Source organism: Anarrhichthys ocellatus, unplaced genomic scaffold (genome assembly GCF_004355925.1).
Source record: "Anarrhichthys ocellatus isolate YVR2014 unplaced genomic scaffold, GSC_Weel_1.0 scaffold17, whole genome shotgun sequence".
NCBI lineage: Eukaryota > Metazoa > Chordata > Actinopteri > Perciformes > Anarhichadidae > Anarrhichthys > Anarrhichthys ocellatus.
In genome coordinates, this window is record NW_022280047.1 from 4,624,461 (window position 1) to 4,637,540 (window position 13,080).

General features: G+C 41.6%; 1 protein-coding gene across 3 annotated transcripts in view; it reads right to left on the reverse strand.

Annotated features, from left to right (window-relative positions):
- grid2 (glutamate receptor, ionotropic, delta 2) overlaps window positions 1-13,080 on the reverse strand; it is a 438,522-nt gene that overhangs the window by 139,597 nt on the left and 285,845 nt on the right. For all 3 annotated transcript variants that reach the window (XR_004213070.1, XM_031856266.1, XM_031856267.1), the window contains exon 5: window positions 6,708-6,761. Coding sequence is in view for 2 of the 3 variants with exons in the window: in XM_031856266.1 (XP_031712126.1) it covers window positions 6,708-6,761 (54 nt within the window). In the remaining variant the exon portion in view is untranslated. The remainder of the gene's footprint in view (window positions 1-6,707; window positions 6,762-13,080) is intronic.

Genomic DNA, 13,080 nt, shown 5'->3' on the forward strand with positions numbered 1-13,080 from the left:
TGTGACTTCCAGTGGTGGCGTGCTCTCAAAGCTGTTAGCCTTTTAACGGCTGAGCGTAAATAAATGTGACATGCATACGTACACACGCGTACTGACATGACCACACATATCGAATCACATGTGCCACAGCTACATCAACACACACACACACACAGATTTACTGACGCAGAGCTGACACTCATCTCCTATTATAAGACTGCTCTATTTTCATGTTTCATTTCTCCCATAACTCCCTTTAGCCACTTACTGTCAACCGTTCATGGGCTTCCTCAATCACAATATTAAAATGAGATCAAAAATATGTAACATGTGAACTCTCTGGTTTAGTTTGGTGTGGTGCAAGTAAACCTAAACCAAATAATTTTATTTTACCAAGCATGGAATAATTACGGCTGATTGACTTATTTACTGGTTGAGAAAATCCATCACGAACACAAATCATATCTGCCTAGTTTTCATATTCAGTTGAGCAAAGGTAGCATTAATTATTATTATTACTCTCATCAATCAAAAGCCCTTTCCAGCTGAACAATCGGTTACAACATCATTGAGTCCTGAGGATGCTTTAGTGGCCCCCTATTCTGTGCACCAAGTCCAACTACATGTAACCAGAAACTGTGGGTAAGTTGTAACCCCCAAAACGCCCCGCGGCTCATATATAGAGTGACTCATGAGTTGTTTACTCCATAAACTTGGAGTTTTGGTCTGCAGGCACCCCCATCAACCTCAACCCATCACCCCTCTCTCTCCTTCTCTAGTTCCCTGAGGGCACCAAATCCTCGTCTTTAGTGTTTTACTTGAAGATGAGAGTCAAAAGCAAAAACACATCCCTCATCCTCAATTGTTCTCGGCACTTCTTCTCTGACCCCTGTACTTTGTTCTCTGCCCTTTCTCCCCTCAACCCCTCCCTCTCTATACGTCTCCCCTGGAGACACCAAATAATTCCCTATCTCTTTTTACTGTATCTGCAAAAAAAAGATGGTTTTCTTTATTCTTCAACCCTTTCTGCTCCTCCTACTCCTCATTTCACCCTTGCAGCTCCTACCTGTTCTCCCCTTTGCTCTGAGAACACCAAATCCCTTTGTTTTGCGCATATCAAAAGGTTCAAAGTTGTGAAAAACAAACAAATCTGGAAAAATCATTTTGTTTCATTTGGCCTCTTCTCTCTCCTCAACTTCTGGCAAGTTTCCACAACAGCCCCTAAATGTCTTCTTTGTCACCATTTCTTCCCCACATTCAGCCAATAGACGTGGCACTCTCCCTCCCCCGTTCTGTTGCATTCACTTCACAACGAATGGTTGACGGTTCAACAGTTATGGTGGAGGGAGACTCAGACAGACTATAAACTACCTTTAGCTATAGGTTACTTTGTGCGATGGTGTTTCTAGATTAATATAACATAAACTATGGTAATCTTAGGATATGGCTAGCTAGTTTTAGGTTATGCTTAGCTTGGCACCTAAGCAGTGATTCAGTGCAGAGTATATGCAGGTATACACCGACTTATTTTGCAGTCGGCCACCCACTTCTTAATCCCCTCTGATGCTCATCTTCCTTATACATTGTTTGAGGGAACTATAACGTCACGAACGCTGATGTATCTCCTCGGGGATTGAAGCAATTTTGGTTTTAATTAAAATGGGGATTTGTAATTTCATGGGTTATTGTTGTTCGGACGATTATGTGCTAATGTCAGCTTTCACTTGTTGCCATGATAAATATTCACGTATTCTGCAGCCTGTTGGAGACACCAGTGCCAGTGAGACGAGGCAGAGGAAGCTTCCTTTTGTCGCTGAGTACTTGGGGTTGGTACCGGACTGAAGCTGGCTGCTTACCATTATCTGTTTTCTCAACTTCTAAGACTCTTGATCCCTGACGACACAGAGATACCACGTGATCCCAACATCGTTGTACCATTGGCTCAAACAGAATAGTTTTATTCCATAAGACCTTTAATGAGGGGCAATCCTTAACATGACTGCATGCAGTGAGACAGTACATTATAGTGGAGATGGATGACTATGTAGAAAACACTAAATAAATCTTCGGCATGTCAAATCTCTGACAAAGCTGTGATCAAAAAGTTTTTGATTCAGATCCCTAGACCATGCAGGGACATCTGGATAGGAGTAGTGTCACACTTGCCTTTAACAAGACACACACAATATCCAACAGCTGCTGGAGAGCCGCTGAGCAACGACAGTCTTAGATGGCTGCAGTCATACTGGGCAACTTCCAGCTGTGCACAGAGTGTGCACGACTGTTAACTCGTTCTCCCCCTGCAAGCATTGTAGCTGTAAATAAGAATGTTCTTTAACTTAGCAGCTAAATGCAGCCTATAACTACGTTTATTTTGTATCTTCAGCATGTTTCCAAGAGCAATGAATGACCAGCGTATATTTGTGGAGTTGGTACAGTGGGTTTTGGTCGGGTTTCATTAACCAAAAGGTTTGAAGATTGTTCTAAGACCGTATAATCCTTCAATCATATTCAAGGCATGAAAATCCCCCGAAATTTCAGTTACATGGCTTTGCATATCATGCACTGATATGTTAAGAGCCAAAATGACAGAAAAGCCTAATCTTGTCTCATCTCATTACCATGCGCTTGGTCCTTTGAGAGACAAAAAAAGGCAGAAATGACTGAAGAGAATGAGAATAATGAAGAAAATAAAGAGTGTGAACGGCAATAGAAATGATCAAGAATTATATTATGAGAGAAAATGGCAAGACCATGAAGAGCTTCAGAAGGGGTGAGGTCAATAGTGGAGGTATCCGCCAAAACTTAAGAGAAAGACAGAGAAACGAGAAGCCATGAGCGTCCCTTATTATTTCTGCTCCTCCTCATCCTCATCCCCTCGGCCTGAGCAGAACGGAGGAGATAGGGGGAGGAAGGATGATCAATTATGAACTGTGAACTCCCCCTCAGTGGGGCTGTCCGACTGCTGGCTGTAGATAAAGCAGAGTTATGACAACCATACAGTACCCCCTCATTCATAATAAACCACAGGGAGGGAGAGCACTTTTAGAATATTCATTCTCCAAAGAACCAGTATTAGAGAACTTTACGTAAAGCAAAATATTGTAGCCGCTCATCCATTTTAAACACTCTACTGCGAGACTTCACATAGCCCATGGTGGGAATATTGTGCTACATCAGAACAGTCTGTGACTAAAGTTAAGTCTTGATAAGCAGAATTACGACATTGTAAAGTCCAAAATAGGGGAATAAAGCTTTTCTTTAAATTATTTGAGGGCAATTTTTGATTTTAGATGGAAAGATGCAAATGGAGGAGATACAGGCAAAGGATAAGACGGAGTCCCATTAAAAGTGGGGTTTTTTGGTATATAGTGAAAGGAAGCGTCACGGTCTGGTTTACATGCTACAGCTGCACACTCAACTGTGTTTTCTGTCAACACTTTCACTATGCTAATGCAACTCTCACTCTCTGTACTGACAATCCGTTCTACCCTGGAGGGATTCAGGTTTCTTTGCCGGTGTTGTGTCGAAGACTGTTTCCTCTGTCTGTGTGTGTCTGATTATGCGTATTAGGCAGCGATTGGCTTTCAAATTTCTCACGTACCAAATCAAGCTTGCCCGATATACTTTTGAATAAGATTAAGATAAGTGCACAGACATCTCACCCTTCAGTGGAGGAATGTGAAAACACTTCTTCAGAGACAAACTTTGCATGGATACAAGTCAGTATATTCAAGGTCAGACATTTTAAGGAAAACACATTTTTGAGTGAAGGGGATCTCTCTGTTCCACCATCTCTCTCTTGTCCTTCCTTCACATTTGCACATCTGTTGTGTCTTCTGCCTCCATCTCCCTTTTCCTATTTTGGCAAAAGACTGTTCAAAAATATTATGGTAAAAGCAGTTGGGCTGAATATCAGTGACTAGCTATCTAATTTTGTCTGGCTAAATTGGTATTGTTTTTTTTTTTGCATGTTTGCATGAACAGCTCAACCAGCTATCACACATATCCTATATCTCTACTTAGCAACTTAGACAGCATTTGATGCATATATATATGTTGGGTAATGAAATGTGGGTGGAGGTATCTGAACACCAACCGCAATGTCCACATTTTCAGAAAGTGCCATAGCATGTATGCAGACAGCATGAGCAGAGAGATGTAAGAGAAATGAGCCTTCTGTCCTATGACCCAATCTGGTCTCCTCTCATCGTACTCACTTTACTGACTCGGGTCTCGCTGTATTTGAAATGACATCTTAAACTGTGGCGTGACATTCGGTTGAGAAGCAGGAGAGCATGAGACAGAGCCTGACAGCATCATGCCAAAAGCATGAGAGTTGTCAACTCTTTGATGTAAAGGGACTGAAGTATTTTATGTGTCAGAATGGTGGGACATTTTTGACTGTAAGTGTTATACTCATTGATTTCACATAATAACATTAACACTACCAGCTTCTACTGGTCCCACAGATATTTTTGTTCCCTAATTAGAAGTGGTGAGTTGCGAACAACTCTCTTTTTGCAATGAGACGACTACAAGTGATAACCAGACTGTATCACATGATAGCCACAAGTCATACATACTGTTTTAAAGGAGTTAGGGGTACTAAGAGTTCTGTTTTTGTCAGCTTATATCTTTACAGGGAGATTGAGAGAGTCCTCTTCCTCGGAGACTGCAATGTTGGACCGCTATGTTTCTACAGTAGCCCACAGTGGACAAACCAAACACTGGCTCTAATGAGGGCCCTTCACATCTTTACCTGAAGATCACCTTAGTTCTCCAACAGACTTGGAAAGGGTCTCATTTGACTTATTAAAGAAAGAAGCAGACTTGGTGCTAATCACAACTGCTGGCATTTTATACTTATATATACTGTATATATATATATTTGTTTATTATCTATAACTGTAATAACAGTAAGGAAATATATTTCAGTGATATTCTGCCATTGCTTAAACATACAAACTGATGGAGCATCGGCCTGCCAGACTGCATTTCACCGTCGACTTCTCAAAGGCAGCAGGTACAAAGTGTTACAGGCGGCCTGCTGCTAGACTATACACTCAGGCTGCGGAATGACATGTTAGACCTCCCAGAAAGCTAAGCAAAGAGCCGGTTGCTGCCAGGAGGCCTGAAGAGTGTTAGACAATACCAGATGCTTGACAGGATGCGAAGCAGTCTATTAGACAGCTACGTAAATGTGACTTTATCCTACCAGGCAGTCGAGTAATGATAGACAACTCTGCCAGGAGAGTGTAAGACCACAATCGTTTTTCTTTTTTTTTTTTAAGTGAGCAGAAAATCTCTGCATATTACAGTAAGCCATTTATTTAAATTAGTGGAGGAGACACATTTAAATGGCATAATAGTCCTTGTATGAAGCCAGTAAGTAATGCAGAGTGGTTGTTTTGAACAGATTTATCCACATTTTTTACCTCTGAGGAGCCTGCCATCTACATTAAAGTGCAGAGGCGGGTCTCGTTCTTTCCCCTCACTCTCTGGATGCATTAGCATTTAACGAAATGCAAAAAAAACCACAATACCGGGAGGTTGTCTGAGTTACTTGCGGGGATTGTGACAATGTTGCTGCAGCCTCTCATCCATATCAAATAGCACAAAATAAAAACCTTCATGTCTAACACTCGAAAAGTGAACATCAGAAAATAATGATTGGCTCTCCCTGCAGCTTTAATGGATGTCATGCATGCTAACATTGGTTTCAAACAGAAATACTTCCTTTGCATAACTGAGCAAGTAGTAGGACTGCTGAGCCTTGCAGCACGCGTTAGCATTACAGGCTATGACTTGAAAATGGAACAGGGAGCGAGAGAAACTACAGTACACTTGAGGATCTGAGGATCTTTTCTTGTTTTGTACCAAGCAAGGTTTGCCATTGCCCCTCCAGTAAATGTTTTTTTTTGCATGTGTACATGGTTGTGTTTGCACACTTGCTCTTGTGTGTGTATGAATGTGAGGCAGCATGGAGCCCCTGCTGTGTCCTGCCAGTTCACTGTAATGCCCAAGGCTACCAAGACACAGTGCATTAGTAGCAGGATCAGCTACACAAATATAGCTGATCCTGCTGGTTTTGTAAAAGGCACTTCACATAACACAAGATCAAAGATGAGTTCCTATTCAAAACGAATATAAAAGTGGAGCCAATATAAAAGTTTAATTATTTTTTCTCTTATGACCAATAGTCACCGTGATCGGTGATTGACAACATGGGCAAAATGAAAGTCTTCGAGGCACTTTGTGGACTGTCAGATCTTGTCTGCTCTCGTTAATCCAGAAAGGCCTTAATATTTAAGTAGCAATACTGATTTTGAACCGGGATATATGCTCATCCGAAGGAGTTCTTCCAAGGTCACTTTTGTCATCTCTGACAATTTAGTGCTTGTATACAGAGGCTCTATCTGGTGAGCATTAAAACAAGTATAAAATCTTTACTGTATTGTTTTTGCCAGGGGACACAGCAGCTGAAGCTCACTATAATAAACCAAACTGTCCTCGGTCATCAAGTTTTGTGTGTTTTGTGTGTTACTGAACCAAAAGAAGTCAGCAACTTTATAAACTCTACTCTCTCCTTTAAACACCTAAAACAATGCAGAGATTAGAGTGGCTCTGGATCTAAAACCATAAATATTCCTTGGATAATTGAAACAATAAGGAGAACTGAAGGCACACCAGGTACAGGATCCATAAATCATTGCCTCGACACTCACCTCATTAATCAGGATCCAGTGACAATCGAAGGCCACCAGGTTGGTCTCCACCACCTGCAACACAACAAAACACACAATCACATTTAGAATTCAGAGAAAAAAGAGATGTCATTGATTTGATAGAAATAAGGGAAAAGAGTTAGGAGACAACAGTTCGTTTTTTATGTTATAAAGAAGGAGAACTTCCTTAATGTTGCCTTTAAAGATGTTTTCTTGCTCGGATAATGTAATTCATGGAAACTGAAGTGTGAATATTATGGAAATGTACAAGGCTGAACCCCAGTGTGAAGCTTGAGCATAAGTGATCATTCTCTCTGACAAGCAAGATGGCGAGGCCTTTTCCTATAACCAACAAATATACACATCATGAGAACAGCTGCTTCTTGAACTACTACAACGGGAAGGTCCCTCTCTAGCGCAGCCCGGAGGTGATCACGTTTCCTTAATCAGTGCTTTTGCATTTAGTTTTGCTCTCTCTGCCCAAATGGGCAGGACCATCAAAACTGAACACAAGCTACACAACATTTAGAAAGTAGAACATGGCTGATGGATAGCTAAAGGTAACATTGGTAAAACACATAAATGGTTTAAGAACCTAAAAAAGTAGGGAAGCAGTTTTAGTGGAGCTCACCGGTTCTCTTTCTCGGCTAACTCAAACCAAATAGTACATTTATTGATTAGTCATTTATTATCCACTCTTTCTGTTCTCGTCTAACGTCTCTATCTTGCCACTCATCTTTTACCCACCTATCTCTTTACAAGTGTATTTCAAGGTGTATCACTCCATCTGTATCATTTACTTTTGAACATGAGGGTTTAACCTTGGTTTCCACAGAAACACTCATATTTGCTCGCTGCCAATCCCACTCAACCCTTCATCTGCGCTCTCCCCCCTTTAATTGCTCACTTCTCTCTCTGACTGCCACCGCTCCTTTCCTCCACCCCCCTCCCTTTCCTCTTAGTGTAAAAAATACAGTGCCACTCGTATATCATTTGCTGTAATTGTTTAGGTGACTATAGCGCCGTGTGTCATAAAACACTTTTTAGCCGTAAACAAACGGCAACAGCTGGAGAGAGCTGACGGAGCGTGGCTAATAGTGGTTTAATCTCCCACAGAGTCTTCATAAAGCTTCATCATTGTATCCTCAGCGGCTGCCGTGAAACACTTTGTCAACAGGAAACATGGCTGCGACACACAGACAAGGAGTAAGGCAGGGAGGGGAATGATGGAGAGGGATACAAAACTAGATTTTGGCCCTAATTCGTCTTTTCTGACAGCATCTTTGTTCGTCTCTACTCTTACCTACTCCCTCAGACTTTATTGGGGAACATAGCTGAAAACAAAACAACGAGAAGCACTAGAATACTGGCGCTTATTCATCTTTTCTTGTCCTCTCATGTTGTTTCTGTCTCTATCTACTGGAGCATTGCACAAACACAAACAACAAGCAGTGAAGGAGGGAGATAGGAATTAGAGAGAAGAAAGGACAGAGGTTTGGCAAGCTGTTTTTTCTGTTCTCCACTTCTCTGCCTGTTTGCCCTGTTCCCTTCCCTTGGCGCTCATTAAGGTTCTAGATGATATTTACACAAGATTATGAAGAAAACTAACTTCCTAAACATGGAAAATGCACAAAATGTCTGCCTGCGCCTTAATTTGTGACAGCGTTTGTCTATGTAAAGCAATGTAAATATGTGTATTATGAGGTTTTTCTCATGCATGCAACTGTCGGTGAGTGTTTCCACTTCTCCCATTATAACCTCCCTCTGGCAGACGTCTGGGCAGATGTTTCAAGCTAATTAGCGAAAGGGCAGACTCCTAACACTAGACGTGACTCCTTAGGGGTTGGAACCGTTCAATACACTCACTCACTCCCTCTCTCTCTGTCTCTCTCTCAGGCACACAAGCACAAATCTAACATCTTAAACTACCTTGTTTGTGTGCGTGTGCATGCGTATTTGTCCACACAAGCTCAACAAACTGCCACAGCCCTTTTAACAACTCAATGCCAACATGGCAGGTAGCAGTCACTCACTTGGGTGTCGTTCCCTTAATGCTGCCACAGATATCCTTCTGACGTCTATGACCAGCTCGACAAAAGCTTTGTTTATGCTCAGTTCTCACTTTTTGAAGTCAGAAGATCAAACAAACACCAGCTCTGCGGTCTGGGACGAATCAAATCACTCAGTGTCAATGTAATGAAGCCTTTTCTCAAAGTCTGAAAGCAGATATGAGAGGAATAAGACTTTTCTGCAACATTGTAACACCGTGCACCCCCACGTCTCGTATGGGTTTTATGGAGTAGCAGTGGTACCGCCAAACAGCATTTTGATCTTGTAATGACCTCCATCTGCATGTCACTCCTGAAGGAGTCCAACAAAGAGAAAATCATTGATTCTGGCAAACGGCTGCTGTTGGCTGACATTCAGAGTCAAGGTTTGCTGCCCATGCCGAGGCCTGACTTGACAGGAGCAGGGTCCATTCAACAATATTGTGCACACACATTGCATTCTCACACACATACATAAGTATACAAACCACAACACTCTTTAGACAATCAAATGCTTAATGTCATACAGGTATATACACTGGGTAGTATACAGTGTATCCATGCTTGTGTTTCTGTGTGAGAGATGGTAATAAATATTAATGCAAAAGCAGATTATTGCATAAGTACATTGTGGGGGAAGCTTGAAGAGGGAGAGTGGGCGTTGCTATTGAATAAAGTGCTCTAAATTGAAAATTAGTTGTGCAATTTAATTTCATGCACTATTTGTGATCAAATCAAGCAAACAGCCTACAGCCCAAGCTCTGAACTAGGAATATCCAAGCTTCACCCTTAAACATGCGAGCCCAAGTTGTGAAAGCACAGACACGCACACACAAAAGTTACACGAAGACAAACATCTAAAAGCACAGATCCATTTCTACCACTCCATTCCCTCACTGTCCACTAACGCAGTATTCGCCACAGAAAAGTCATTTTATTTGCTGTGTTATACGGTTATGCATCCATTTACGCGGTGAAAAAATGATGCTTTTGGATTACTATAGTTAAATAGTGTTTCTCTGACTACATATGTGCGTGGGGGGGGGGCATAGAAAGCGGGCATAGATGAGCGACCAATGGAGAGACGGAGAGAGAGGAGATGCTGGAAAAAAAAGAAGAGGGACTAGAAGTTTCTTGTGATACTATAACTCCCAGAAAAGTAACCCATGTTCTGATGTCTTTCTTCATTAGGTTTCCTATTGCTGCAACACTTTAAAATAAGGTACATGAACTGTCGGGCTACAAAGGAACGAGGAACCACTTCTTTGCCTATTTAAAGGCTATAGGCAACTTCATACTGTTCAGTTTTCTATGTTCCCACTTAAAAACTCAATTTTATCAATCAATGAACTATGACACCTCTTTGCACCTTCCTCTTTCATTCCAGTCTCTCCTACCTAATCACAGACTCTTTCCCTGTGTCTAACTTGCATGTCTCAGAACACTTTAAAACATTACCACTACTAAAAATAAGGAGAGGAGATGGAATTTTTGCAAAGGAAATTGAGCTGTAAGTGCATGCTAACTGATGCATCTTCTCCCCCATACATCAAAACAGCTGCTACTCCCACAGCGTGCCTTATGCATGTTTGAATGGGTGACTTCATATCAAGTGTGTGTGTGTGTGTGTGTGTAGAGAGGTGATGTCAAGCAGAGGGCGGCGCATTATGACACTGTTCTGCTCTTTTGATTTCCATACTTGGCAGAGGAGCACTGAGCGTTGATTGATGGCATGCAAACAGGCAAATACAAATACACACACGCACAAGCAAGCACTCCACTGGCATGCATTCTGTTAGCACATTAGCTGCTAAACTCAAGCCTTGTGTTTGTTCTTCTGCTGCCATGCTGTAAGAATAATCAAATACACCCTGCACTCTACACACATCCCCATAAATAATCATGGCAATATATGAGATGCTACCTGCATGTCATGTAGACATAACTCACCCAACACGCATGTACGTACACGTCTGGGATGTGACAGCTGTGTCTGAGGCAGGGACTTGTCATGTTAGACACTGTCTTTGGACAATAACATTGTGTAGTATGACTTGTTACTGCAGAACATGGCTTGAGTGCATAAAGTGCCAACACTGAAAGCCAAGTGGAGCGACAAGCCCAAAACATTTTCCCCGCCGGCGGACACAGAGCAAATACACACAGCCAACAACAAACGGTAAATATTGTGTTTCATTTTTAAGGCATCTGTGTCTTGTCTATGGTTTAAGTTCACAATAATTCAGAATACTTTTGGTTGTAAAAGTGGAACTAAACCTCTTGTCTTCAAAAACACTAAAAATGTAAGAAAATTGAAAGGTTCAGGGATCCTTAAGTAAGGGATTAACGTAATATAATACAGTTGGGCCACTGAGACATAAAAGGTAAGCAGTCATGGTAGTCTAGAGTAATGGCATAACATTAAATGAAAGTGTTCAGCGACTGAGTTGGACAAATGGCATATGAGTAATAAAACCATTAAAACACCGTCAAAATGTGCACACAAATGTTTAAATCCATAATAAATAGTAGACGCCACACTTATGGTACATTTCTGCCATCTGCAGAGGGCTATATATTTACCTTTGAGAGTCACATTCTACAATGTTTTGTTGTATCTCACGGCCTGGAACTAAACTTTCAGAGATTGTCACACTCCAAAATAAAATGAACTAGAATTACCGCCTTGCAGTTGTATGTCTCCGCCAACTAGGCAAGTTGCATTTTACATCCATGTAACAAAAACGTCATCAATTCATCTTTGTGCGAAATTGTCATTCTGCCCAAAAAAACGATTTTACAGGTCAGAGTAACTTTTAACCACCAAATTCTGATCAGCTCACCCTTGACTCGAGGTTGACGTTTGTGTGTAATTTGACAAAGGTGTACCTGAGATATTGCGTTGACGAGAATGATTACGCTGAAAACCTAATGCCTCGGCACAAGAAGTTCACCGATGAAATAGCAATGTACTGCAGATCACATCTCCAGCCTCTAGTCATCGTGCATGATGGCATCTGCTGAGATGCACTCGCAATAGAGGAAGCAGTCGCTGAATGTTTTCCATGTTTTCGGTATGAGGTGTTTGATTGATCCCATTCTGCACTGCAGCTTACAACAGAGATGAAGTAAAAGAAGTGTGAAAAGTGGACATGTACTAAAACTTACTTTTCGTACACGTAGCAATAACCACATTATTGAATATATTGTTTTTGTGTATCATAGTACGAAACGGTTTACAGTGAAAGCATTCCATGTAGAATCTAAACAGAGTTGAAAAACCCTGACTTTTATCTATAGCATCGCAGTGCAAAAAGGGATATTTCTCCCGGAAACAGAGAGCAAAGTACTGGTCCTGGATGCACTGGACCGTACTATGAAATGAGTCAGAGGGGTGTCAAAGGCCTGTGTGATTCCTCCCAACAACTAATGACTCTAAATTACCACCATCATTGTCTGTTTAATTAGTCTGATCCAGCCGTGGTCACACAACAACAATCTACACAGTCTATAAAGGTTGTGCTTGTATGCTAGTGAGACAGAGAGAAGTGGGGGCAAAGGAGAGAGACAGAGAGAGAGATAGAGAGAGAGAGAGAAAGAGAGAGAGAGATATTAAAGAAACCAGATTGTGTCCATGTGCGAGTGTGTTAATTTATGTGTGTGATTTTTTTTGTGATCGCTCAAGAACATTGTCTCTTTTGCAAACCCAATCTGAAATCTGACCCAATCTTGCTCCATCTCTCTCTAACCCACACAAGCACACACACAACAGAGAGCCGTCACACTCAACAAAAGCCAGCAAACCTCATGTTGACAAGGCCTCGCCCTGCTCACCAATGGCATTATTGATCAATCACTTTCTGATAATAAAAAAAACATGGAGAGAAGGAAAAAAGTCCTTTTTGTCCTTTCAGCAGGCATGTTTCAGCAGCCATACATTCCGCTCTCTCTCTGTATCTCTATTGCCCTCACTGTCTCCACTCTCTTTTTCTGGATGACATATAATATAATGCTAGGACAGCGAAAGTCTTGGTATGTGTTGTGATGGCAAAGGGTAACAAGGCCAACATGCAAGACATCCATCATCCGTGAACTGTGTTTGGGTGTGTTGGTTTCTGTGTTCACCCTGTGTGTGTGTGTGTGTGTGTGTGTGTGTGTATGCTGAAGCACACAAGGCTTTGCGGGTATGTGTGTGAATGTCAGCCTTTCAGTGTATTGATCAGACCACAGATCCACACAGACACACACACAAGCATTGCCATACAATAGCACACATGCACCACAAGCAGCCCAAGCAAATATGACAATATGCAAGCTGACATTTA